This window comes from Salvelinus sp. IW2-2015, linkage group LG18 (assembly GCF_002910315.2).
Source record: "Salvelinus sp. IW2-2015 linkage group LG18, ASM291031v2, whole genome shotgun sequence".
NCBI lineage: Eukaryota > Metazoa > Chordata > Actinopteri > Salmoniformes > Salmonidae > Salvelinus > Salvelinus sp. IW2-2015.
Genome location: NC_036858.1, coordinates 58,749,448 through 58,775,455, shown reverse-complemented (window position 1 = coordinate 58,775,455; position 26,008 = coordinate 58,749,448). Strand labels below are relative to the sequence as shown.

Sequence of the window (26,008 nt, the reverse complement as noted above, 5' to 3'; positions counted from 1 at the left end):
AATACATTTTAGAATAAGGCTGTAACGTAACAAAATGTGGAAAATGTCAAGGGGTCAGAACTTTCCAAATGCACTGTATTTGGTGCCATTTGAGATGCAGCTTACACCACACAACCACAGCAGCTGAGGTGGCTCGATGGAACACAAATCCTCTGGTGGTTTCCTGACACATCTGACTACACACTATTTCCCCATGGCTGTTGTGGTCTTTAGGGCCAGCAATGTATCATCGCTGGGGAGGAGGGAAGGGAGGGAGGATAGCTCATCAGTGCCCAGCAGAGTTGTAGTTGATTTATTTCTCTCCCTTCCTATGTTGTAGTAAACAGCTGTTGTTGCAGCACTGGACTACTACTGCTGGTGGATTCAGATCCACAGCCTTTATCCAAGGCTTCCTGACTTGACTAACTGCACTTCCATTCTCACTCTACCTCACCCTGCCTCCCATCTCACCTCTCCTTCCACCTATCCTCAAAAGCCCATCTTCATGTGATCGATGAGAAAAACAGAGGCCCAAATGGCACTCTATTCCCTATCCCCAATAGGGCTCCGGTCAGGAGTAGTGCACTATATAAGGAATAGGGTGCTATTTGGGATGCGGCGGTTCCTCTGAATCAATTAGTTAGATGGCAAAAGAGGCTAAATCCATATCTTAACTTAAAATACTTTATTATGTAGTTATTTGTTGAGTAAAGATGTGTAGCTACGCATCAAAGCTGTGTCATAATGCAAATCCAAAACGAGCAAAGTAGCAGCAGTGCTCCCTTCCCTTAGCCCAGGACTTAGCAAGGCCAATCAAAGTACAGTTACGCACCATCTACACTACAGTGCTGAAGGTTTGTTTAATTGTGCATGAAGTCTCCAGTCTTCAGACCTTGCCTTGGAGAGACTTGGCTGTAGAAGCAGGCCGACAAACATTCAGTTCCCAGTCTGTGCCAAGACCCTGTGACTGAGTAGAACGTCAATGGCACTTCTCAAAAGACCATAAAAAGGAACTGCAGAAATGATTAAGTACAGCAGGCCTCGTTTGAAAATCACGCTTTTAGTCATCTCAAAACTATGCCTGCTGACTAGTATGCCTGCCTAAATAACACTTGCTATAGTGGGAAATGAGTCATCCCGGCATGCACAAGCCAAGGCTCAAATGCCAGGCTACTTACTCTTATTTATAGTGGGACGTGTCTTTCTTTATGGATGCATTCAAGCCATCATGGCTGATTTCTTCTACACAACCACCCAAGGAATATGGCCAAAATTGTGCTTAAAATTCAACATTTCTGTTTCTGACACACAAAGAAGATCATGGAATAAAGAGCTAAGAAGATAGAGCACTCAAAAAACAAGGTGATCAGTGAAGAGGTGACTCCAGGATGCTGGCCTTCTCGGCAAGGTTCCTCTGTCCAGTGTCTGTGTTCTTTTGCCCATCTTAATCTTTTCTTTTTATTGGCCAGTCTGAGATATGGCTTTTTCTTTGCAACTCTGCCTAGAAGGCCAGCATCCCGGAGTCTCCTCTTCACTGTTGACATTGAGACTGGTGTTTTGCGGGTACTATTTAATGAAACTGCCAGTTGAGGACTTGTGAGGCGTCTGTTTCTCAAACTAGACACTCTAATATACTTGTCCTCTTGCTCAGTTGTGCACCGGGGCCTCCCGCTTCTCTTTCTATTCTGGTTAGAGACAGTTTGCTCTGTTCTGTGAAGGAAGTAGTACAAAGCGTTGTACAAGACCTTCAGTTTCTTGGCAATTTCCTGCATGGAATAGCCTTCATTTCTCAGAACAAGAATAGACTGACGAGTTTCAGAAGAAAGTTCTTTGTTTCTGGCCATTTTGAGCCTGTAATCGAACCCACAAATGCTGATGCTCCAGATACTCAACTCGTCTAAAGAAGGCCAGATGTATTGCTTCTTTAAATCAGAACAACAGTTTTCAGCTGTGCTAACATAATTGCAAAAGGGTTTTCTAATGATCAATTAGCCTTTTAAAATGATAAACTTGGGTTAGCTAACACAACGTTCCATTGGAACACAGGAGTGATGGTTGCTGATAGTGGGCCTCTGTACACCTTTGTAGATATTCCATAAAATAAAAAAAATCTGCCGCTTCCAGCTACAATAGTCATTTACAATTTTAACAATGTCTACACTGTATTTCTGATCAACTTGTTGTTATTTTAAATAGACCCTTTTTTTGTTGCTTTTCTTTAAAAAACAAGGACATTCTAAGTGACACCAAACTTTTGAACGGTAGTGTATATACTGTATAGAGGTCGACTGATTATGATTTTTCAACGCCGATACCGATTATTGGAGGACCAAAAACAGCCAATACCGATTAATCGGACGATTTTTATATATATTTGTAATAATGACAATTACAACAATACTGAATGAACAATGAACACTTTTATGTTAACTTAATATAATACATCAATAAAATCTATTTAGTCTCAAATAAATAATGAAACATGTTCAATTTGGTTTAAATAATGCAAAAACAAAGTGTTGGAGAAGAAAGTAAAAGTGCAATATGTSCCATGTAAAAAAGCTAACGTTTCAGTTCCTTGCTCAGAACATGAGAACATATGAAAGCTGGTGGTTCCTTTTAACATGAGTCTTCAATATTCCCAGTGCCACGACTTCCGCCGAAGTCGGCTCCTCTCCTTGTTCGGGCGGCGTTCGGCGGTCGACGTCATCGGCTTTCTAGCCATCGCCGCTCCATTTTTCATTTATCCATTTGTATTGTCTTGTTTTGCATACCTGGTTTACATTCCCCAATTACACTGCATGTATTTATTCCTCTGTTCCCCCTCATGTCTTTGTGTGATATTGTTTGTGTGTTTTTGTAACGCGCCAGGCTGGCGGTCGTTATTCCCGTGTTATTTCACGAAGCTTGTTTGAATTGTTAAACAGTCATGTTTTGTGACTGTTTTTGCATGCTTTACACTTTACCTTGTTGGCTGGAGGTTTTTGACGCAGCTGCGTTCGTCTGTAATCTTTCTCCTGACTAAATAAAGTGTSCGCCTGTTCACAATTCTCTGCTCTCCTGCACCTGACTTCACCACAAGTACTCACACGCCTGACACCCAGGTAAGAAGTTTTAGGTTGTAGTTATTATAGGACTATTTCTCTCTATACCATTTGTATTTCATATACCTTTGACTATTGGATGTTCTAATAGGTACTTTAATATTGCCAGCCTAATCTCTGAAGTTGATAGGCTTGAAGTCAAAAACAGAGCAGAAGAGCTGCTGGCAAGCGCAGTAAAGTGCTGTTTGAATGAATGCTTACGAGCATACTGCTGCCTACCACCGCTCAGTCAGACTCCTCTATCAAATCATAGACTTAATTATAATATAATAACACACAGAAATACGAGCCTTAGGTCATTAATATGGTCAAATCCGGAAACTATCATTMCGAAAACAAAATATTTATTCTTTCAGTGAAATACGGAACCGTTACGTATTTTATCTAACGGTGGCATCCATAAGTCTAAATATTCCTGTTACATTGCACAATGTATGTCATAATTACGTAAATGTTATGTTATAATTACGTAAAATTCTGGCAAATTAGTTCGCAACGAGCCAGGTGGCCCAAACTGTTGCATATACCCTGACTCTGCGTGCAATGAAGTGACACAATTTCCCTAGTTTAATATTGCCTGCTAACCTGGATTTCTTTTAAATAAATATGCAGGTTTAAAAAAATATACTACTGTGTATTGATTTTAAGAAAGGCGTTGATGTTTATGGTTAGGTACATTCATGCAACGATTGTGCTTTTWTTTGCAAATGCGCTTTTGTTAAATCATCCCCCGTTTGGCGAAGTTGGCTGTCTTTGTTAGGAAGAAATAGTCTTCACACAGTTCGCAACGAGCCAGGCGGCCCAAACTGCTGCATATACCCTGACTCTGTTGCACAGAACGCAAGAGAAGTGACACAATTTCCCTAGTTAAAAGAAATTCATGTTAGCAGGCAATATTAACTAAATATGCAGGTTTAAAAATATATACTTGAGTATTGATTTTAAGAAAGGAGTTGATGTTTATGGTTAGGTACACATTGGTGCAACGACAGTGCTTTTTCGCGAATGCGCTTGTTAAATCACCCATTTGGCGAAGTAGGCTATGATTCAATGATAAATTAACAGGCATTAACATTAACRAGTGATTATGTTAAGATTGATTGTTTTTTATAAGATACGTTTAATGCTAGCTAGCACCTTACCTTGGCTCCTTGCTGCACTCGCATAACAGGTAGTCAGCCTGCCGCGCAGTCTCCTCATGGAGTGCAATGTAATCGGCCCAGATCGGTGTCCAAAAATGACGATTACCGATTGTTATGAAAACTTGAAATCGGCCCTAATTAATCGGCCATTCCAATTAATCGGTCGACCTCTAATACTGTACCTTATACCATCTATTGCATCTTGCCTATGCAGCTCGGCCATCGCTCATCCATATATTTGTCTGTACATATTCTTATTCCATCCCTTTAGATTTGTGTGTATTAGGTAGTTGTTGTGGAATTGTTAGATTACTTGTTCGATATTACAGCACTATCAGAACTAAAAGCACAAGCATTTCGCTACACTCGCATTAACATCTGCTAACCATGTGTATGTGACCAATCAAATTTGATTTGATTTGATGGGAAAAAAATTGTCGTCCAGCTCTTCTTGGAAAGAGGAATCAGAAACAGCCATTGTAGCTAATTATTTAGCAGTCTCAGCTGGACAGTGCATGGCAACATGGCTTCCATGAACCTGTAAACCAGTACCGCCCCTGTTTTGAAAAGCCTGCCTTCGAGGGTCTGAACAAGGAAGTAGGGCTCCCGTCAGGCTGTAATTTTTACAAAGCCAGGGAAAATTTGTCAACCTAAATATCCTGCAATGTCCTGGCAGATAGCAACATCGTAGAGACAAGTCCAATGGCTCTAATTGAACAATGACAACCATATCTACTTGCTGCTAGCGTGACTGCGCAAACCCAAAGGACACAATAATTGCTACAAAACATGACTCCATTTATTTTTTCGATCAGACAGCAGGCTCAAATCAAGCAATGATATCATTGGTTGAGCTCTCCCAGTGCAAAAAAATTAAATTAAATACAGCTATAGTGAATAATTARGTCTGAAATACCCTCTCATCACTCATAATTATGTAGGGAGACTGGAAAAACACCACAAATAATGTCAAGCGGTGAAGTTTCCCTTTAACTGCCAGCCTGGCCTGGCCAGTCTAGGGTAAGTCCTACAAGTAAACAACACTCTCCCCCCATACTCCTACACTGAGTATCACTTTGCTGGGAGGAGAGGCTAGGAGATGCCAGTCTAATTGTCCAAATGTATCCTCCAGACAACTGCCAATGACTCCTAGCTTCACCTCGCAGAGTGATGCAGAAATAGGCCTAACTTACAGTAAATGTCATACAGCCTAGTATTAGTGTGAGAAATGTATTGTGAAACGTTCTTATGTTTGACAACTTCTGGTTGTTTAGCAATCTGATAATAAAGACTGAGTCTAATACTGAAATTGAATACAGCATCCCTGGATTATCATACTTATACGAGCACCTTTGAGTAGCTAAGATGCTACAGTACTTGGATGAAATATTAATTTATTCCCTTTTTTTGGAAACCACAATTTCTGTGAGGACACTGACACGGATAACCTTTTTTTTTTTTAGCTTCCTCACTTAGAAAGTGATAATCTCAGCTATGCTCTTTGTAAATAAGAGGAAATGCCATTATGGGTAATTTGCCCATTGGTCATGTCCTGTGTAATATGGTCACGTTTAGACTGCTGAAGACAACTACTTCATAATATCGGTATTAGGGAGGAAACCATTGGATTGCTATTGCATTCTGTACTAAACTGCCATTTAACAAATAAGGGCATAGACTGTGGGCCTAGCTTGCTTGCTGGCTGCCATGGAGTTCAGTCAGTCATCCACAGTATGAAGTTGTTGTGTGGAGCACAACTTCCACTCCCACTGGGGTTTTAACTGCTTTTGATTCGATTTACACTTGCCCAACTAAGTCACAGCTCAGACTGTCGTTAATTACATTCAAAACTGTTAAGAACATTTATACTGTGTGAAAAAAAGTGGGCTATTTTTACAACAGTATGCCCAGTGTCTGATAGTAAAATGCAAACGTACAGTATACATAGGCTATATTCAGAGCCAAACGTGAAGAAGATTTAACTAACATATTTGTCTGTCATTAGCAGATCATATGGTGAAGAAATGCTTATTACTCTGTCATACACTGGGGTTGCCCTTACCAGTCAAATAGCCTACACTATAACGGCATCACTTCCATTCATTCTCATAAAAAACATCTACTGTCACAAAGTTGAGGAGGAAACAATGTGGATCCATGCAATTAAATGTTGGCATTTACAAAAGGCTACAATACAAATACTGTTGAAGTTATCAATAATTGTTTAGAGAACACTTGAGTTGATGACAATTAACAATTGTTTTTCAATTGTTTGTTACAAAGGATCTTTGATTGAAATACTGTGGCATAAGAATAGCGTATACATCAACCGGGGGACTTATACATGGCTCCGAGGGACAGGCCCAGAGCATACTCTCAAGGGGAAAAGGGCGTCACTGCCCTACGGCCCAAGTGAAAGAGAACTTCAACAAAATGTAATATATACATTGTAGCTACAACTCTCGAGTTCTAAAAGCATTACGTTGCCAACCGATATAGCGATGAAATGACACAAAGTAACCACAGCCGTAACTTCTCACATAAAATGACAACTGACTGGAATCGCGGCGGGCTGGCACAATGTAGCACTACACAGACAGCAAGCAACAGGTAACCAACCCTACGCCAGCGTATTGTGTGGACTGTTCACTTACCCGAACCAGGTTGCTGACAGCCGCCTGCACGGCAGCCACGGGTGCGGTGAGATCCGGGATAGCTTTCCCGTCCACCTCACCTTCTTCGTGCATTATCACCAGATGGGATATCTGCTGAGCCACCGGCTCTAGGATACTTTCTATCGTTTTAGTGTGAAAAACCGGCATGATGAAAACTTAAGTCCGCTCTTCTATCCAAGAGAAAAAAAAAAGCAGACCCGTTCTGTGTTTCAAAACTACCCTCTCTTGTTTGCGCCTTTATGAAGTCTACGGTTGGTTACTCCAACACTTTCCTTCCCTAGAACAGTTTCACTCTCTAGGAACACGAACTACTCCCCTTGCAACCATCAACGTGAGAATCCCKAACCGCACCTCGCGAAAAGTAATTGCAATCTTTACCATAATGAACGTAATGTCCACCCTCCGACCAATAAGATAAATAGCATAATGTCACCGCCAACGCGATTGGCACAAGTAGATGCCAATCTTTGCCGATATGCTCCGCCTATTCCACACATTCGCGTTTGCTCGAGTTCTCCCAAAATTACGTAATACATTATCATGCCCTAAAAAGGGAAATGTGCGTCTTCTGTTGAGAGGAGCAAATTCCAACCAGTAAGGACATAGACAGTGTAAATTCTAGTGACAAATTGCTGGCAGAAGGGACTGAAATATAGTCTAGTTGCTTTGGGATGTAGGCTATACCTGCTCTGTGCAGTTTCTATATAAAGGTAGAATGAACAATTGTAAAATATAATATAATTTTAGCATAGAATAGAAAGTTAGAATATCCCAAATAAAAATGAGGTTGATTAGGTGAATAAAATTCCCTGATATTGATATTGATTCGATAAATATTCCATTAGCCTTCTGCATAGTTATCATAACACATTAGCTCAAAGTCTACAGTGATTAACTAATTGAAATCATATTTAAGCATACCGGTAACCTACAACTAATTTGAATCCTTATGGGTAACATGTTTGTCTAACAGAACAGTCATAAGACCTAAACTGAATAGGCTAAATCTATCCCAAGGTTTGATTTTATGAGCCCAAATTCAAGTATGGGTCCTATCTACTGCCAGCAACAATTGACCATAGTGTATTCAGAACTTTTCTTCCTACATCCACATAATCACAGTTGATCCTATGAGTCTTTCAAGTTCTGTATCCTGTGAAATTGGGATTAGCCTCCAACAAGTTTATCACATTGTTTTCACTTTCAGACTTTAGCAGGCAACACACTTGAACCACTAAGAMGAAAAAAGGTGGCAGGTAGCCTAGCGGTTATGACCGTTGGGCCAGTAACCGAAAGGTTGCCAGTTTGGATCCAKGAGCCAACTAGGTGAACAATCTGTTGGTTGGCCAAGGCACTTAATCCTAATTGCTCTGGATAAGAGCATCTGCTAAATTATGTAAATGTAGGAAAACAATTTCCCTACTGAAGTATACTGTCAACCATGTGCACTTTTGTATAAGCTTCGAACTCAGGTCAAAATGATGTATTCTCGTTCTGGCAACTTGAGTGTACCATAACACATTTTTCAAATTCCATCTCCCCTTTACAACTTTAAATAACAATATTGGAGGGTTGAAAATCAACTGCCAACCAAACCAGCAAAGGAATTCACACAGATTCCCAAGAGGAGGCTGCAAGGCAGCAGCCTACTTCCTAAAAAGGAAGAGTCTTAAAAATAAAGAATCAAGGAAGTTGCTCTGTTTGAGACATCATGTAAACATTCAAGGGATTGATGAACCTGCAGCTGCTGCTCTCATGCTCTGGTTCTGTTTCTATCTTGCAGTGTTTTGGTGCCTATCAGTGGTGGAAAAAGTACCCAATTGTCATACTTGAGTAYAAGTACAGATACCTTAATAGAAAATGACTCAAGTAAAAGTGAAAGTCGCCCAGTAAAATATTACTTGAGTAAAAATCTACAAGTATTTGGTTTTAAATATACTTAAGTATCAAAAGTAAATGTAATTGCTAAAATATACTTAAGTATCAAATGTAAAAGTATAAACCATTTCAAATTCCTGATATTAAGCAAAGCAAAAGGCAGCATTTCTTTTCTTTTTTTCTTATTTACYGATAGCCAGGGGCATACTCCAACACTCAAGCATCATTTACAAACGAAGCATTTGTGTTTAGTGAGTCCATCAGATCAGTGGCAGTAGAGATGGCCAGGGATGTTCTCTTGATAAGTGCATGAATTGGATCATTTTCCTGTCCTTCTTAGCATTCAAAATGTAACTAGTTATTTTGGGTGTCAGGGAAAATGTATGGAATAAAAAGTACATTATTTTCTTTAGGAATATAAAGTGAAGTAAAAGTACAAGTTGTCAAAAATATAAACAGTAAAGTAAAGATACCCCTAAAAAGTATTTAAGGAGTGCTTTAAAGTATGGTGCCTATTCCAAGGATGGGTAACTCAGATTTTTGGGTCTTCGGGCTCACTTGGGGTGTGGTAGCAGTGCAGCAATGGTAGCTTTCTCTGTGTTATCACTCTTTCGTTCATCCCTCCGTTCCATACATTTTTCCCATAGGGATTTTACACTGTGACAAATAATGTTAGTATACAACAAGTTGTTGCTCACTTATACCCTTTAACCATATAACAATGGAAAGCTTAGATTCACAGCTGTCCATCAGACCCTTTCCAAACCCCCTGGCTCACACACCTTATGAGCAAAACATTTTAGCAGCCCCCCTCTTGACAGCGGAGAGAAAAAATATMTTTGAGTTAATTTTCCTGCGATTCTACACATCTTTCCATGGGGCGTAGAGAAAATGTTGCAATTCTATAACTAATTTCATACAATTCTACTCATTTTGCAAGGGCAGAGAGAAAGATGAGCAGTTTTACAGCAAATTTTCTGTAATTCTACACATTTTGTCATGGGTGGAGACAAATGTTTGCRGTTTTTAATATGATATCTGAGTGAGATATCATATTACGGGGGCCCTCCGGTTGGTAATTTTACCATGATTACTACAGGTTTAGATAGCTAGCCGTTATACTAACATATACATTTACATAGGCTAATTGAGTGACTGACATAAGAGAAAAACTGCTAATGGACAACAAACATTTGAAAATGCACCTTGTGTATTCTACTATTCTAACTCTCAACAGTAAGTTGAGACCCAAACTGAGTTCCAAAAACCTAACCCTGGCCTATACCAAAGATAATTAAATATAKGATCCTGAAATATACAAGGTTTAATATAATCGTCCTCAAGGTTTTTTAATCTCTCATTTAGGCTTGGATGCCTGACACGTCTTTGAAGTACACACTCAGCATGCAGTTAGTTCCATGTAGTGTAAATACATGGGGTTAAAGAGTGCACTGCATCCCTAGTAGCACACCACACTAACACCACATAATCACTACTCACTCCAGGGTTACCGCCATATAGCTCAATGCAGTCCATTTCAGATGCTCTTACCTCATAATCACCTATTCCTAGTTTCAACGACCCAAATTAGTATTTTTTTAAGGAAGCAGAGTGGTGTTTGTAAATACTGAAAAGCACATTTAGGCTCTGTAGCCTAGGCCTATTTCCCTTATTTTAGAATGCCTGAAAAGCTGATGATATAGTTGTGTTGTTTAGTCTTATACTATTTATTTGAGTTGCAAGCAACTGCAGTTCACAATTTTTGCAGTATCTTTCCATGATACCACTCTRACTTAGATGGATCCATAATAACGTGATAACCCTAAAGGCCCAAGGAGATGCTATAGAATAATGCCATAGAATAGGCCTCAATGACAGTACACAAGAAGGCCCTTTCCTCTCTCTAAAAATCCATGCCTTCAGAGGATAACCAAACAGAAGAGTCTGTTCTAGATATAGAAATCAAAGGGAAGGCAACAGGCTGTAGTTCTCTGAAGTCTCGGGTTGCTCCCAGGGCCCTCCCCTGTGTACAGTCTGGAATGCACGTGGGGCTGGCTGCCGGTCAAGATGGGTGGTCTGGGATGCGTCCCAAATGGCACCCTTTTCCCTATGACCAGGGCACTGTGGGATTGTAAGCAATAGGGTGCAATTTGAGACACAGCCCCTGGTTGCCTTCTTACGCTCTACGTCTGGTAGAATAATTTAATGGTACTGTCTCTCCACACAAAACTGATATAGAATTGTTGGTAGTTTGTATTTAGTTCTTCCTCAAAAGTGTAATGGTGGCACACTTAATAAGGATCCAACACCGATCCCGRAGAGGTTAAGTGTTAAGTGTTCGCACATTCCATTGTTATTTTTATAACTATTGTGAAGTAAACAAATCCATAATGTGCTCCTATGATGCCATGCTATCATTTTATGTAGTAGGAATTGTTCTGATATTGCTGAAAGTATTCTTTAGATGCTTTGAGAGAAAAGCCTTTTTTGAACCCTCGGTTCAGTTATGCATCAACAGCACTACTCTGTACAAAGGCCCTGCGATGCTATAGATAGTTAACACCTGACACCCTCTTGTGGTGAAATGTAGTAAATACAACAGGTTCAAATAATTGAGGAAATTAGATACTCACTTATTATCATGCCCAATTACAAACTGTACTACATTGTTATACTGGAAAATGACTACAGGACTTTCAAATGCTGTTTTATATGAAATGTAAATCTTACGAGCTTCATAAGGGAAACCAATGTGTCGTTTGACCTCAACTATCCAACCTATTTTAACTAAACTGAAATCACCTTTGTATACTTGGCACTGTACAGAGGTGGCATGATATATGATATCTCTGTAGGTATCACTGCATGTCTTTAAAATTGGATTTGGTTCATGTTTGTTACTCATCCCATCTCAAGTTCTCTGGTGAAATACGGAACCGGACGAGGTACCGTAGGTTACCGTAACCGTGGGTACCCCAGCTCTAAGTCTAATTCTTGCCGTGGCTGATACGTTCTACTATACCCCTTCTTTCCCAACCCTCTCTGACATAGTCTCATAGCTAGCTGTCAAAACAAAAATAACAGTGGGTCAGGGCCAGCTGCACTGGCGCTCCTAGTGGCTTCATGTGAGGGGGGCTTCCACTAATCCGTTCGATGCGTGTCAAGTCCCCTAAATCACACACACTGACGCATGCACACACGCAAGACACTCGCACACATACAGATGTAGGATGTTAATTTGAGACCGTTTTCTACCGCAGGAAAATAATCCTGCAGCAACAGGAAATGTTAATTATTATGTGGATTGTAKATTTTTCGTCAGGGCAAATCAAGGCTTCTAACCTTAGAAGCCTTTTTAAACCTTGAATACACTACAAGTTTGCATTTTCTGCTGTGTAGAAAATTTGCAGCAACAAAAGAGTGATCAAATTAAGATCCTACATCTGTACACGGCGCACACACACATTTGATCCCATACTCCTAGCACACAATGACTACATCATGCTTGTGACTCTACCAACTAATTGGATGCATTTGAAGTTTGTTTTGGGTTATGTTTGCTCAATAGGAACTGAATGGTAAACGATGACTGGATTAATTTTCTTTCTAAGTGAGTAGATAAGATGTTTCTGAACACATCTAAAAAATATTTTTATTTTATTTAAGCCGGTAGTCACCATTGAGACCGGGGTCTTTTTCACAAGGGAGACCTGCATATATATACTATTTCAAAATAAAATACAATAGAAAACAATTAAAATACACCACAACACAATTATTCAAGAAAAACAATTACATTCTTCAATAAGAAGGTCCCCTATCAATATTTGTAATTGCCCGTGCTGCACCAGAACATCCAACTGAAATGCATTTTGTAGTTGGTTCCAGCAATGAGGTGCTATAAAACTAAAAGCAGATTTACCTAGATCGGTGGAGACCTGATAATGCCATGATTAAGAAAAATCATGAATGGTGATGATTGAGAAAGTTACAGAGGCATCAACAAAACATGCTATGTGCAAGGAATATGGGACAAAATACTAAACTTGAGTACTTTAATACACTATAAATACATTTGTAATAATGTAAAATAGATATTTGACATTCTGTACTGTCTCCTCACATTAAACATTTGAACTCAAATCCAAAATGCTGGAGTATAGAACCAAATTAAACATTTTATATTCACTGTCCTGTAACYATTGTCTATGTCGTCCTCCTCAACGGACGAGGAGAGGCGAGAAGGATCGGACCAATAWGCAGCGTAGGTTGAATCCATAATGATTTATTTAAAGACGAACACGAAGCACACTTGAACAACTACAAAATAACAAACGACGTAAACAGACCTGAACATGAGAACATATAACAATGAACGAAACAGTACCGTGTGGTGCAAAAAAACACAGACACAGCAACAATCACCCACAAACAAACAGTGTGAATAGCCTACCTTAATATGGTTCTCAATCAGAGGAAACGTAAAACACCTGCCCCTGATTGAGAACCATATCAGGCTAATTGAAAAGAACCCAACATAGAAACACATAACATAGAATGCCCACCCAGCTCACGTCCWGACCATACTAAACAAAGACAAAATAAAGGAAATAAGGTCAGGAACGTGACATGTRCAAATACATAAGGAGGGGAGTGTACATGTATATATACAGTGAGTGAGTTATGTGGACATATATCACACATTTGTAATAAAGTTATATGTTAGGTTCATAACCTAAAACAACTATTGTATTGTTAATGTGTTTATGGGGCTTGTAATTAATGGTGTGAACAAGGGTGACAAAGTAAGATGAAGATTCAGTCACAGATAATATTTCTTGCCAATAGAGAAGGAATGTATCTTTCAACAGCTGCAATTCAACACTGTCTCCTTTTATGGACAGAATGGAATGAATGAGTTGTTGAAAAACTCAAGACTCTCATCAGGCACTAATAACACTGAAGGATTTCAAAAACATAGGCTACATGTTTTGCCATTAACTGACTAACCTCGTCCACAGAATAATTGCTACCACATATAAGCATGGGTTCAACAGAAAGAGAGCCGACTGGTGGACGAGACTATCAACTGACTGACTCCTTCAAACCCACATTAATCATCAGTCGCCAACAAGCCTTCAAGCCTAATTGGAGGTATGAATTATTCCTTTCATCCAGATTACTAATTTGAAAGGCAAGTCTAACCTTAATTACGTTTACATGACCATCGGGTAAAAGATCTGAAGCCTTGTGGTTTAAGGTTGAGCCCTGATCAAGAGAGATTCCAGAGGCATGACTAGGTCGAGGCTCCTTGGTGGTGTGGTTGTGTGGGCGGTGAGGGTTGCATAGGGGGATAACCATAAAACAAGCTGTCACTGGTGAGTCACTGGAACGAGATCTTCACAGATTTGCTACAGTAGATTTTCAAGGTTGGAAGTTGGAACATTTTGGAAAAACCTTGGATTAAGAACCTTGGATTAAATATAAAAATGCTTTATTGTTGCCCTGTTTGAAAAGACATAGAATAAAAATAAGATTTTATGTTTAAACGTCAGGAGTTAAAATACTTATATTCCTATATGTACAATTATACAACATGATATACAGCATATTACAATGAGTCTAAGGCGGTAATTTCTGTGGGTACATGGACCCTGACGCAAGGGAGGATAGGACTATTCTCTTCTATCCTCTTGTTGTACTTGGTCACTGTTGTGTACACGTCTAGTCGTAATGCTCTAGAACACCCCTCGCCCCAACTGACGATTCCAAAGAGGAACATCCAATTGTCCACTTCACACATCATGTGGAGAAAAGAAGAATACTATAGTAATATACAGAATATTTCTCATGGCGAAAGACTGTCCTGATATCATCTTTACATCAAATCAAATGTATTTATATAGCCCTTCGTACATCAGCTGATATCTCAAAGTGCTGTACAGAAACCCAGCCTAAAACCCCTAACAGCAAGCAATGCAGGTGTAGAAGCACGGTGGCTAGGAAAAACTCCCTAGAAAGGCCAAAACCTAGGAAGAAACCTAGAGAGGAACCAGGCTATGAGGGGTGGCCAGTCCTCTTCTGGCTGTGCCGGGTGGAGATTATAACAGAACATGGCCAAGATMTTCAAATGTTCATAAATGACCAGCATGGTCAAATAATAATAATCACAGTAGTTGTCGAGGGTGCAGCAAGTCAGCACTCAGAGTAAATGTCAGTTGGCTTTTTCATGAGCCCGATCATTAAGAGTATCTCCACCGCCTCCTGCGGTCTCTAGAGAGTTGAAAACAGCAGGTCTGGGACAGGTAGCACGTCCGGTGAACAGGTCAGGGTTCCATAGCCGCAGGCAGAAACAGTTGAAACTGGAGCAGCAACACGGCCAGAGTGGACTGGGCAGAAGGAGTCATCATGCCCGGTCATCCTGAGGCATGTCCTAGGCTCAGGTCCTCCGAGAGAGAGAAAGAAAGAAAGAGAGAAAGAGAGAATTAGAGAGAGCATACTTAAATTCACACAGGACACCGGATAAAGACAGGAGAAGTACTCCAGAAATATAACAAAACTGACCCTAGCCCCCGACACATAAACTACTGCAGCATAAATACTGGAGGCTGAGACAGGAGGGGTCAGGAGACACTGTGCCCCATCCGATGATACCCCCAGACAGGGCCAAACAGGAAGGATATAAACCCCACCCACTTTGCCAACACACAGCCCCCACACCACTAGAGGATATCTTCAACACCAACTTACCATCCTGAGACAAGGCAGAGTATAGCCCACAAAATTTCCCCCACGGCACAACCCAAGGGGGGGCGCCAACCCAGGACAGGAGATCACGCCAGTGACTCAACCCACTCAATGTGAACGACCCCTCCTAGGACGGCGCATGAAAAGGAGCACCAGTAAGCCAGTGACTTCAAGCCCCTGTAATAGGGTTAGAGGCAGAGAGAATCCCAATGGAGAGAGGGAACCAGCCCTTGCCTTTAACAGAAGCCAGCGATTAGCAGGCCTAGTGCGTAGGCAACATGGTCGTGATATGATCAAATTTTTGGGTCTATTATACTAGTCAGGATTTCACTAGCAGCCGTATTTAAGCACTAACTGAAGTTTATTTTAGTGCTTTATCCGGAGTAGCCGCGAAATAGAGCATTGCATAGTCTAATCAGAAGTAAACCAAAGCAGATGAATTTTTTTGCATCATTTTTGGACAGAAAATGTCTTGATTGTTGGCAATTGTTACGTAGATGGAAAAAAGCTGTCCTTGAAACAGTCTTGATATGTTCGTCAAAAGAGAGAACAGGGTCCAGAGTAATGCCGAGGTCCTTCACAGTTTTATTTGAGACGACTTTACAACCATCAAGATTAATTGTCAGATTCAACAGAAGATCTCTTTGTTTCTTGGGACCTAGAACAAGCATCTCTGTTTTGTCRGAGTTTAAAAGTAGAACGTTTTCAGCCATCCACTTCCTTATGTCTGAAACACAGGCTTCTAGCGCGGGCAATTTTGGGGCTTCACCATGTTTCATTGAAATGTACAGCTGTGTGTCATCCGCATAGCAGTGAAAGTTAACATTATGTTTTCGAATGACATCCCCAAGAGGTAAAATATATAGTGAAAACAATAGCGGTCCTTGAGGAACACCGAAATGTACAGTTGATTTGTCAGAGGACAAACCATTCACAGAGACAAACTGATATCTTTCKGACAGATAAGATCTAAACCAGGCCAGAACTTGTCCGTGTAGACCAATTTGGGTTTCCAATCTCTCCAAAAGAATGTGGTGATCGATGGTATCAAAGGCAGCACTAAGGTCTAGTAGCACGAGGACAGATGCAGAGCCTCGGTCTGACGCCATTAAAAGGTKATTTACCACCTTCACAAGTGCAGTCTCAGTGCTATGATGGGGTCTAAAACCAGACTCAAGCATTTCGTATACATTGTTTGTCTTCAGGAAGGCAATGAGTTGCTGCGCAACAGCTTTTTCAAAAAAAATTGAGAGGAATGGAAGATTCGATATAGGCCGATAGTTCTTTATATTTTCTGGGTCAAGGTTTGGCTTTTTCAAGAGAGGCTTTATTACTGCCACTTTTAGTGAGTTTGGTACACATCTGGTGGATAGAGAGCCGTACATGTCTCTCTGTTTTCTATAACTTTGAATGGCATTATTTTCCAAATAGTTATTATGTGCTGAATAAAAATMGTCATCTCAAGTCACTCCTGCGTATCATACCTTGCACGCACGCATCTTGACTCCAGTCCGGTTTTCCAGCACATAACATGTTTTCTGTGCTCGTGTTTCCGTAGTACTCATGGGACAAAACGTTCACCTTTGCCTCCATCAGGTACTGTGAATTGTACCATAAACCTTAATGAAGAGAGGACACATGCTGTATAACAAAGCACTCAACAGGTAAGGAAAAATATAAATATTGCATTGGCATGAAAACTAGTGAACTTATCATTGGATGGGAATGGATCATATCAAGTGATTGTTTGATACATTTAATTAAGAGGTCTGGGTCGTATTTAAAAAGTGTCTCAGACTCAGTTGCCTTTTAGATTATAATAAATGGACAGGAAGGACCTGATCCTAGATCAACACCTACAGTGGGGAGAACAAGTATTTGATACACTGCCGATTTTGCAGGTTTTCCTACTTACAAAAATCCCGAAAATCACATTGTATGATTTTTAAGTAATTAATTTGCATTTTATTGCATGACATAAGTATTTGATCACCTACCAACCAGTAAGAATTCCGGCTCTCACAGACCTGTTAGTTTTCTCTGTTCTCCACTCATTACCTGTATTAACTGCACCTGTTTTGAACTCGTTACCTGTATAAAAAGACACCTGTCCACACAACTCATCAACAGACTCAACCTCTCCACAATGGCCAAGACCGCAGAGAGACTGTGTAAGGACGATCAGGGTTAAATTGTAGACCTGCACAAGGCTGGGAGGGCTACAGGACACATAGGCAAGCAGGTTGGTGAGAATGGCAACAACTGTGGGGTGCAATTATTAGAAATGGAAGAAGTTCAGATGACGGTCAATCACCCTCGTTCTGGGGCTCCATGCAAGATCTCACCTCGTGCGGGACATCAATGATCATGAGGAAGGTGAGGGATCAGCCCGATAACTTACACGGCAGGAGCTGGTCATTGACGCTGAAGAGAGCTGGGACCACAGTCTCAAAGAAAACCATTAGTAACCACACACGCCGTCATGGATTCAAATCCTGCAGGCGCACGCGAAGGTCCCCCCTGCTTCAAGCCAGCGCATGTCCACAGCCCGTCTTGAATGTTGCCCAATGACCATTCGGATGATCCAGAGGAGGGAATTGGGAGAAGGTCATGTGGTCTGATGAGACAAAAATAGAGCTTTTTGGTCTAAACTCCACTCGCCCGTGTTTTGGAGGAAGACGAAGGATGAGTACAACCCCAAGAACACCATCCAACGTGAAGGCATGAGAGTGGAAAACATCATTCTTTTGGGGGATGCTTTCTGCAAAGGGGACAGGATGACCGCAACCATATTGAGGAGGATGATGGGCCATGTATCGGCGAGATCTTGGCCAACAACCTCCTCCCTCAGTAAGAGCATTGAAGATAGGTCGTGGCTGGGTCTTCCAGCATTGACAACAAACTGAAACACACAGCCAGGGGCAACTAAGGAGTGGCGTCCGTAAGAAGCAGATGCTTCAAGGTTCCTAGAGTGTCCTAGCAGTCCTTTACAGACGTGAAACCCATAGAAAATATATGGAGGGAGCTGAAAGTCCGTATTGCCCAGCGACAGCCCCGAAACCTGAAGGATCTGGAGAAGGTCTGTATGGAGGAGTGGGCCAAAATCCCTGCTGCAGTGTGTGCAAACCTGATCAAGAACTACAGGAAACGTATGATCTCTGTAATTGCAAACAAAGGTTTCTGTACCAAATATATAGTTCTGCTTTTCTGATGTATCAAATACTTATGTCATGCTAAATCATAATGTGATTTTCTGGATTTTTGTTTTAGATTCCGTCTCTCACAGTTGAAGTGTACCTATGATAKAAATTACAGACCTCTACATGCTTTGTAAGTAGGAAACACTGACGATTTTGCAGGTTATCAAATACTTGTTCTCCCCACTGTATTCTGGGGTGGCAGGTAGCTGAGAGGTTAGAGAAGCAGGGGCAGCAACTGGAGAATGGCTGGTTGCCAGTTCAAAACCCAACTCAGATGGGAAAATCTTGTGCCATTGTGTGCCCTTGTGCATGGCACTTAACCACCTTCAATTGCTCCAAGGGTGCTGCACTGTGGCTGACCCATAGCTTCTAGCCCATTGGGGTGTGTGTGTCTTGGTTGGGTTGTGAGCATAAAGACACATTTCTGTTCTCTGTAAGATAATGGACAATAAGGCATATAGCCCCTAGATCAGCACTCCTCTCTGAGATACTTTATGAATACCTTGCCTTGGTTCTGTATGTTGTAGACGATCCTTCACAGCTATCTCACAGCAGGATCTCGTGTCAATGGCCTGGCGTGCCTGGGGTAGACAGACAGTCCTCACAGAGCTACTCTCCTCTGCACACTGACCATCTATAGCCTTTAGCTTCAGAAGGGTTGTATGGGAAACATAAATTAACCACTCCGATCCACATTATTATGATTAGAGTCTCAAATCCCATGACACATTGTTACGGATACAAGTATTCTGTGTGTATCCTGTGTGTATTTCTGTTCTCTCCTTCTCCCCTACTCACAGGTGACAATCATCATTCCCCAATCAGTCATCAATCAGTCGCTAATCAGAAGACACCTGCTCCTTTTCTCCTACCCAATTACATTCCCTTTCCCTTGGTTTAAAAACCCTGTCAGTTGTGTTCTCTAGAGCTCAATCTCTCTGTCAATGCCATATGTCTGTAGATCCATTGTGTGGTTTGCAACTACATGTCACTTTGTCCCCACCTGTGAGTATTGGTTTTGTTATGGTGTTTCTTTGATAGTGGGAAAAGTGGGTAACCAGACAGTTTGCCCATGGGCATACACTACCCGTAGGTAAACTTTGTTAAAAACACTAGTTAGAACTGGGCGGACCACCCACTGTATTTTTGGTTGGTTAGCTGTTGGTGAAGTAGGCTAGTCTAACTTAGGGGTATTTTTGGATACTTATTATTTCTTTCCTTGGGTCCAGCTCAGCCCCTTTTCCTGCCCCCCTTTACCGTGTGTTTAGAAATAAACCCTGAGTGTTTGARGGTAATTAAGTTGTCTGTGTTATTTCGTTCTCACCGTTACTTTGTCACTGTTATAATTTGCGTGAGTTGTGTTACGGGTCCCATTACCATCCCCCCCAGACTGTCGGGTCAAAGGGATTCGTAACACATGCACTAAAGTTTTACTCTTGACCTTCACACAGCATACAAACAAAAAAATCAATACCACAGTGAGATTAGAATTTAATAGCCTGGTGGGTCCAGGGTCATGCCAATGACCAGAGTTGGCAAGACAGCACAAACCGATTTGGAACCAGGCTAGGAATGTTTTATTGCCTGGCTGAAGCGACAGACTCTGGCTGACTCCAGAGTCTGGGAATGTTATCGCCACGATGCGTCGATAATGAAGGGGGCTGTGCTTTTATGAGTTCATTCTCCTCTGTCTCTTTCAATCTCTCAGCATTACAAGGAAAGCCGTGTTCATACTGTAGGGGACAGTGAGATAAGTTGTGCCAAAGGGTTAGTTGAGCCACCCCTTGTTTCTAGCAAACCATACACACAATGAATCATGTGACCAAATATTTAGGAAGAGGTCATCACTTCGTGCAGTCTGTGAAGGTAGTTAGGTCCAAAAAACATTATCACAAAGTCAAAATAATTTATTGTGTTATAGGTTTCATGATGCTTGAAACCCAATCCTCATAGCATGAAAGTGCYTCCTCATAGCTGCATGGGCTAATATAGTTAAAATGGTTGCTTTGGGTAAATTGTGCCATTTGGCTAATCAATATACCCCATACAATAATTATATTTAGTCAGTTTTATGCATAGTATTTTGAAGACACCTCATATTTGTGTGATTAGTCAATTTCAAATAATGAAAAATGCCTTCATCAGTTGGGTTCGCCCCCATCTAGGCCACAATTGAAGCATTTCTTCCCAGGTGTAATGCAATGCTTTATCGCTGGGATTTGAGGTTACACCAGGGCCTGAGAACTGGCGTACCGGAAACCCCCGCAGCCCCTGCAAGCTTGGGGGCCCATCAATGTCTATTTTCTTTAATTTAATAAATAATTGACAGTAAACCTCAAGTCATTCATATGAACCTTTTTAATTTCCATATGTTCTAGGAAGCTAAGTGTTTGTTTCTTGGGCTTCAGGAATGAAGAAGGGATATAGGTGAACAAATGCTGTGSTCAAGGCTACCACGGCACCAGCACAAAGAGTGGAGCTTACTAAGGTGTTCAAAAGCGCATATCAGACCYAGAGACTAATGCTTGTTAGGTAGTTCTTTGAGTTTTAGTTTAGGGAGTGAAGGTTATTTATAWGGGTTACAAAATCGGACCTCTCTGAAAGGAAAATGGATAGCCCTCCCTTCAGGAAAATATATTTGACCTAAACCCTCCCCTGAATGCTTGAAAAAAAAAAAAAGTGACCCTCCCCTATACCCAACATAATAATTAAAACATAAGGTGGATAGCAGTGAACATTTCTACCATTTACCCTCACTTCTTGGACAGACCAAAGCCCTAGATCTGCAGTTTTAGAAACTGATCTTTATCCTGTAAGCATTCTCACAGGAATTCTTATAGCACACAGGACTGCGGGCGAGAAGGTTGTGGTTTTGCAGACCACCGTGGACAAGAGTAGGGGTCAAAATATCTACTTAATGCACCTGAGCTCAATTTCGAGTCTCATAGCAAAGGGTCTGAATACTTATGTAAATAAGGTATTTATGTTTTTGACTTGTAATATATTTGCAAAAATTTTTTTTTCGCTGTGTCTTTATAGGGTATTGTGTGTAGATGAGTATATATTTTTTTCATCCATTTTAGAATAAGGCTCTAACGTAACAAAATGTGGAAAAAGTCGAGGGGTCTGAATACTTTCTGAATGCACTGCATAAAAAGGTTTGGCAAACACACATACTGTACACATACTGTACCCATTAACACACAGAAACAGTACACCCTCCATATAATTCATAACGTGGACTGTGAAGAGACACAAAGGTACAGACACATACATACGCATATATTGTGACATTGTTGTATGGTGATATTAAAAATGTTGTACTGTAGATAGGTAGTGGTGTAATGATGTACTGTTTAATATTTTGTATATGTAATGTAAGTGCTTTAATATGTTTGGACCCCAGGAATGGGGATCCCTAATAAATACAAATATCATGGGCCTAATAGTACTGTAGAGTTCTTTTTACTTACACACAWTATAGCTGGGTCACCACATCCTGCCCCTAGGGGTCCATGGCCCTGTAACGCCCCAACCCAACACACCCGACTCAGCTTTAGGATCTTAGTGAAACATTAATTGTTTTCAGGTGTGTTAGACCAAGGCCAGAGTGACAACAGTACACCAGACCCACACGGCCAGGACTGAGCAGCCCAGCAGCAAGCGATTGCCTAAACAGGTGTCTCCCCTGACGTAGTAGGCATGTTTTCAATACAGACTCCTTTTGTCATACAGTATTCCAWATAAGGCATCCAGCCAGACCTTATGAAAGTTGCACAGTATACCCTTAATCTTAAAAGAAATCTAGTGATACTGTGCATAACTTGACATTTCTTCCAAACATTGTGGGAGGATAACCAACCTTGCAATGAATGGCAATGRATTTATTTGCCACTATAAATGCTAGGTTACACAGTTTCTTCTGATAACAGTCTCCAGTATCAACATTTTCAAGCAAACAAAAACAGGGAGAAGGGAGAACCTGTAGACATGCTGAGATAAAAGTACATACTCTTTGTCAGAATTCAGCCAGCCTTCACAAGACCACAACATGTGCAAATATGTCCCCTTTTGTGCTTTACACCTCCAGCAGAATAATACAATTTCTGAGTGGATGATATTCAGTTTCACTGGCATAAGGTACGTTCTATGGATGGTCTTTTATGTCTGATATTATGTGAACATGACTGGGCATTTTAACATATCTGTATCCATTCATTATCAATAACGTCTCCCAGGTCTTTCTCATACATTGGGAAAAGCCTCTATCAACCCTTGATACAGTTTGGAAATCATCTTTGGAGGTTTGTCAGACTGCCTTAAAATAGCATCTGGCTTGTCCAGTGTTTGCTGGACAGAAAGAATAAAGTGTTGTATCTGCAAAAATTCACCTCACCTCTGTCACAGACTGGTCTTCCCTGGCTGCCTGACCCTGTTGAGACAGACCCCTGTCACCATCGAATCCTCCTAAATTGAGGCATGACAAAGAATTACCTTGGTGTACATTTATACATTATATAGGTGCTTCAGGTGCTTCTACACCTGCATTGCTTGCTGTTTGGGTTTTAGGCTGGGTTTCTGTACAGCACTTTGATATATCAGCTGATGTAAGAGGGGCTATATAAATACATTTGATTTGATTATGCAAGAATATAATCAATGGTTCAATAACTGAAATGACCATTATTCCCAGATCCCAGACTGTAGCTTTAAGCTTAAACTGCGGTCCTGTAGCTATTGTTGGTCTACTCATCAATTCAAGATGAAACTTTGTATCATTCACTGAATACACTGCAAAATTCACCTGAGCTCCATAGACTGGTCTTCCCTGGTTGTCTGGCCCTGCTGGGACCCCTGTCACCATCTGATCTTGCTAAAACATGATGAGCATAGTGGGATGCCTGCGGGACCTACGATCCTGACAGAGATCATTGCGGTGCGGTCTGCATTTTTCATGCTGCAGGCGGGAGCGAGTGGTCAGACAGATGACTTTGGGATGAAAATATGTTTGTTGTCCCACAGATTCTTTTGAAATGGTACTCTTTCTGCTTTGTATGCGTTAGCCTGCCTATTGTATTAAAAACACATATTTCTCACATTATTCACACTCAYAATTCGCTGCTTCAACTTCAGTAGCCGACCTCTCCTAGTTGAGCGTGAGAGTTCAAGTGTGCCTATGTGTGGTCTCATTGAAATAGAGTAGGCTGCCTACATGGGCGGAGAATCACGTGGCAGTTAACTTGAATAATAACTTAAATATGATTAGACTAGTTAACTACAGTGTCTGTAAATAAATATTGATAATGAAAAGTAGTGGAGGGCGCTCAACCAACGCAAGTCGAAGTGCAATAAAGGAAAAGGCCCAACGCAAACATAGGTTAGGCTACTACAGTGAGCGAGCGTTGTGCCTTTTCATTTTCATTAAGTATGAATTACCCATTTATTTGTCTATGCCTGCAAATTGTCCTACTAAAAGGTAGGCTATAACTTGTGTGGCTGTCATAATTTTTGCTCCTTCCAGTTCCATTTCAGTAGCCATACCTGCGAGATCAGGTGCATGTGTGGTCTCAATGAAATAGAGTAGGCTATAGCCTATTTATACATGGGCGGAGAAGCACGGGCAGTTATCTTTCCAAGGAAAAGTAATTCCTAAATAGGCCTATGATTAGGCTATAGTTTACTACATTGCCTAGAATTTATTTATATTTTTATTGAATATCCGAAACATACAATACACTTGCAGTGAAGTCGCTCAACAGCTACACCATAACAGTCATCCAACAGACTCCCGTTCAGAGCGACACACAGAAGCATCCAGGGTCAATGCCCTGCTCAAGGGCACGTTGACAGATCTCCCACCAGGCCAAAATACGTGAACCCGAACCCTCCAAGATCCCCCCACAGTTCTCCAATCGGCCTAAATATTGATGACCCATATTTCTCAGTCTGAAAATGTTCCCACTCCTAAAAGGTAGACAATGAAAATAGCTCAAGAGAAAGTGCAAGTCTCTCCAACTCTGCTCTCTTCAAACTACATCTAGCATTTTGCCTGATATAGCCCAGTAATACAATGTAATGGCCAAGTGAGAATCTACTTCTGAAACGGGACATAACAAAGGCTACAAACATTTCCATACAGCCAACTGCTGTCAGATAGTGATATGAGGTGGCTATTATTACTATCTGACAGGTAACTAGAGGCTAGAGCTGACCTGGCTGTGGTAGCTACTCACTAGTGTAGCTTATTCATTCACCTCAGTTGAGAGGGTATGAAACATTAGCTAATGTTACATGTCAGTTACAATACTAGCTCAGCACTGTAAATAAACAGTAGTTTCATTTTTTTCTGTTAAGTTCAACAGCAGTTACCTTGCCAGCTACATAAGTCAACTAAAGAGTAGCCAATTTCTGTTCTGCTTCCTTTTACAACTCGGTGAAAGAGCGCAACATGTACACACTGACTGAACTATGCTCAGCTCTCCTGTGCTGGTCCAGCCAGTCTTCCAGAAGCTTTGCTTTCACACAGCCGGTCAGTTCACTCTGTGGTGTCCACGCAGTCCTAAATCCAGTCAGATAAACACTCCAAACAGCCTACCCGACCGGGTAGGCTGTTTGGAGTGTTTATCTGACTGGATCCGCATGGTCKTAAAGCACACAGTGGACAGGTTTTGGACAGGTTTTGTATCACATTCCAATGATAAAACTGGGGGGGACAAAAATTGTCCCCCCTCCGTCCCTCTGTCCCGTCCCCGGTGAAAGTTGCGCCCCTGGATTGAGATKGTTCCTTACCTAACTCACAGTATTTGCCACCATAATCATATGCGCATAGGCAGAATATGGGTTCCTATAGACAGTGAGGGGACAGAGGTGTCACAGTGATGGCAGAAGGCACAAGAAACAGTAACAAATGAAAAACAAGAGAGTGATAAGCTCTGAGTACATGTGATGAAGATATACTTGATTTGTTTTTGTTGCATTTTCGGTAGCAAAGAGCTTGATTGAGCTTGATGTACCTGATCTTCTTTGATAGGGAAAATCAAACCCTCCACCCATCGACAGCACCCTCGCCACAAAATAATTTCCCGCAGCCATAGGCCAGGGTTGATAGCTCTCTGAATAAATGGGCACCTCATGCATGTTACAATTGTACCCGTGGATGCCACTGAGAGTCACTGTTGTACTACTAATAAGCAAAGCCATTATGAGAAGGAATAAAACACAGCTAACCAGCATAAAACACAGCTAACCAGCAACCACATAAGCTACTGACTGCATCGTATTAA

General features: G+C 41.1%; 1 protein-coding gene across 1 annotated transcript in view; it reads right to left on the bottom strand.

The window, feature by feature from the left end:
* The window catches only part of vclb (vinculin b), a 72,122-nt gene extending 64,849 nt beyond the window's left edge, over nt 1-7,273 (bottom strand). The window contains exon 1 of the mRNA XM_024008211.2: nt 6,880-7,273. Coding sequence (XP_023863979.1) covers nt 6,880-7,047 — 168 coding nt within the window. The 5' untranslated portion in view covers nt 7,048-7,273. The remainder of the gene's footprint in view (nt 1-6,879) is intronic.
* Nucleotides 7,274-26,008: the final 18,735 nt, after the last annotated feature.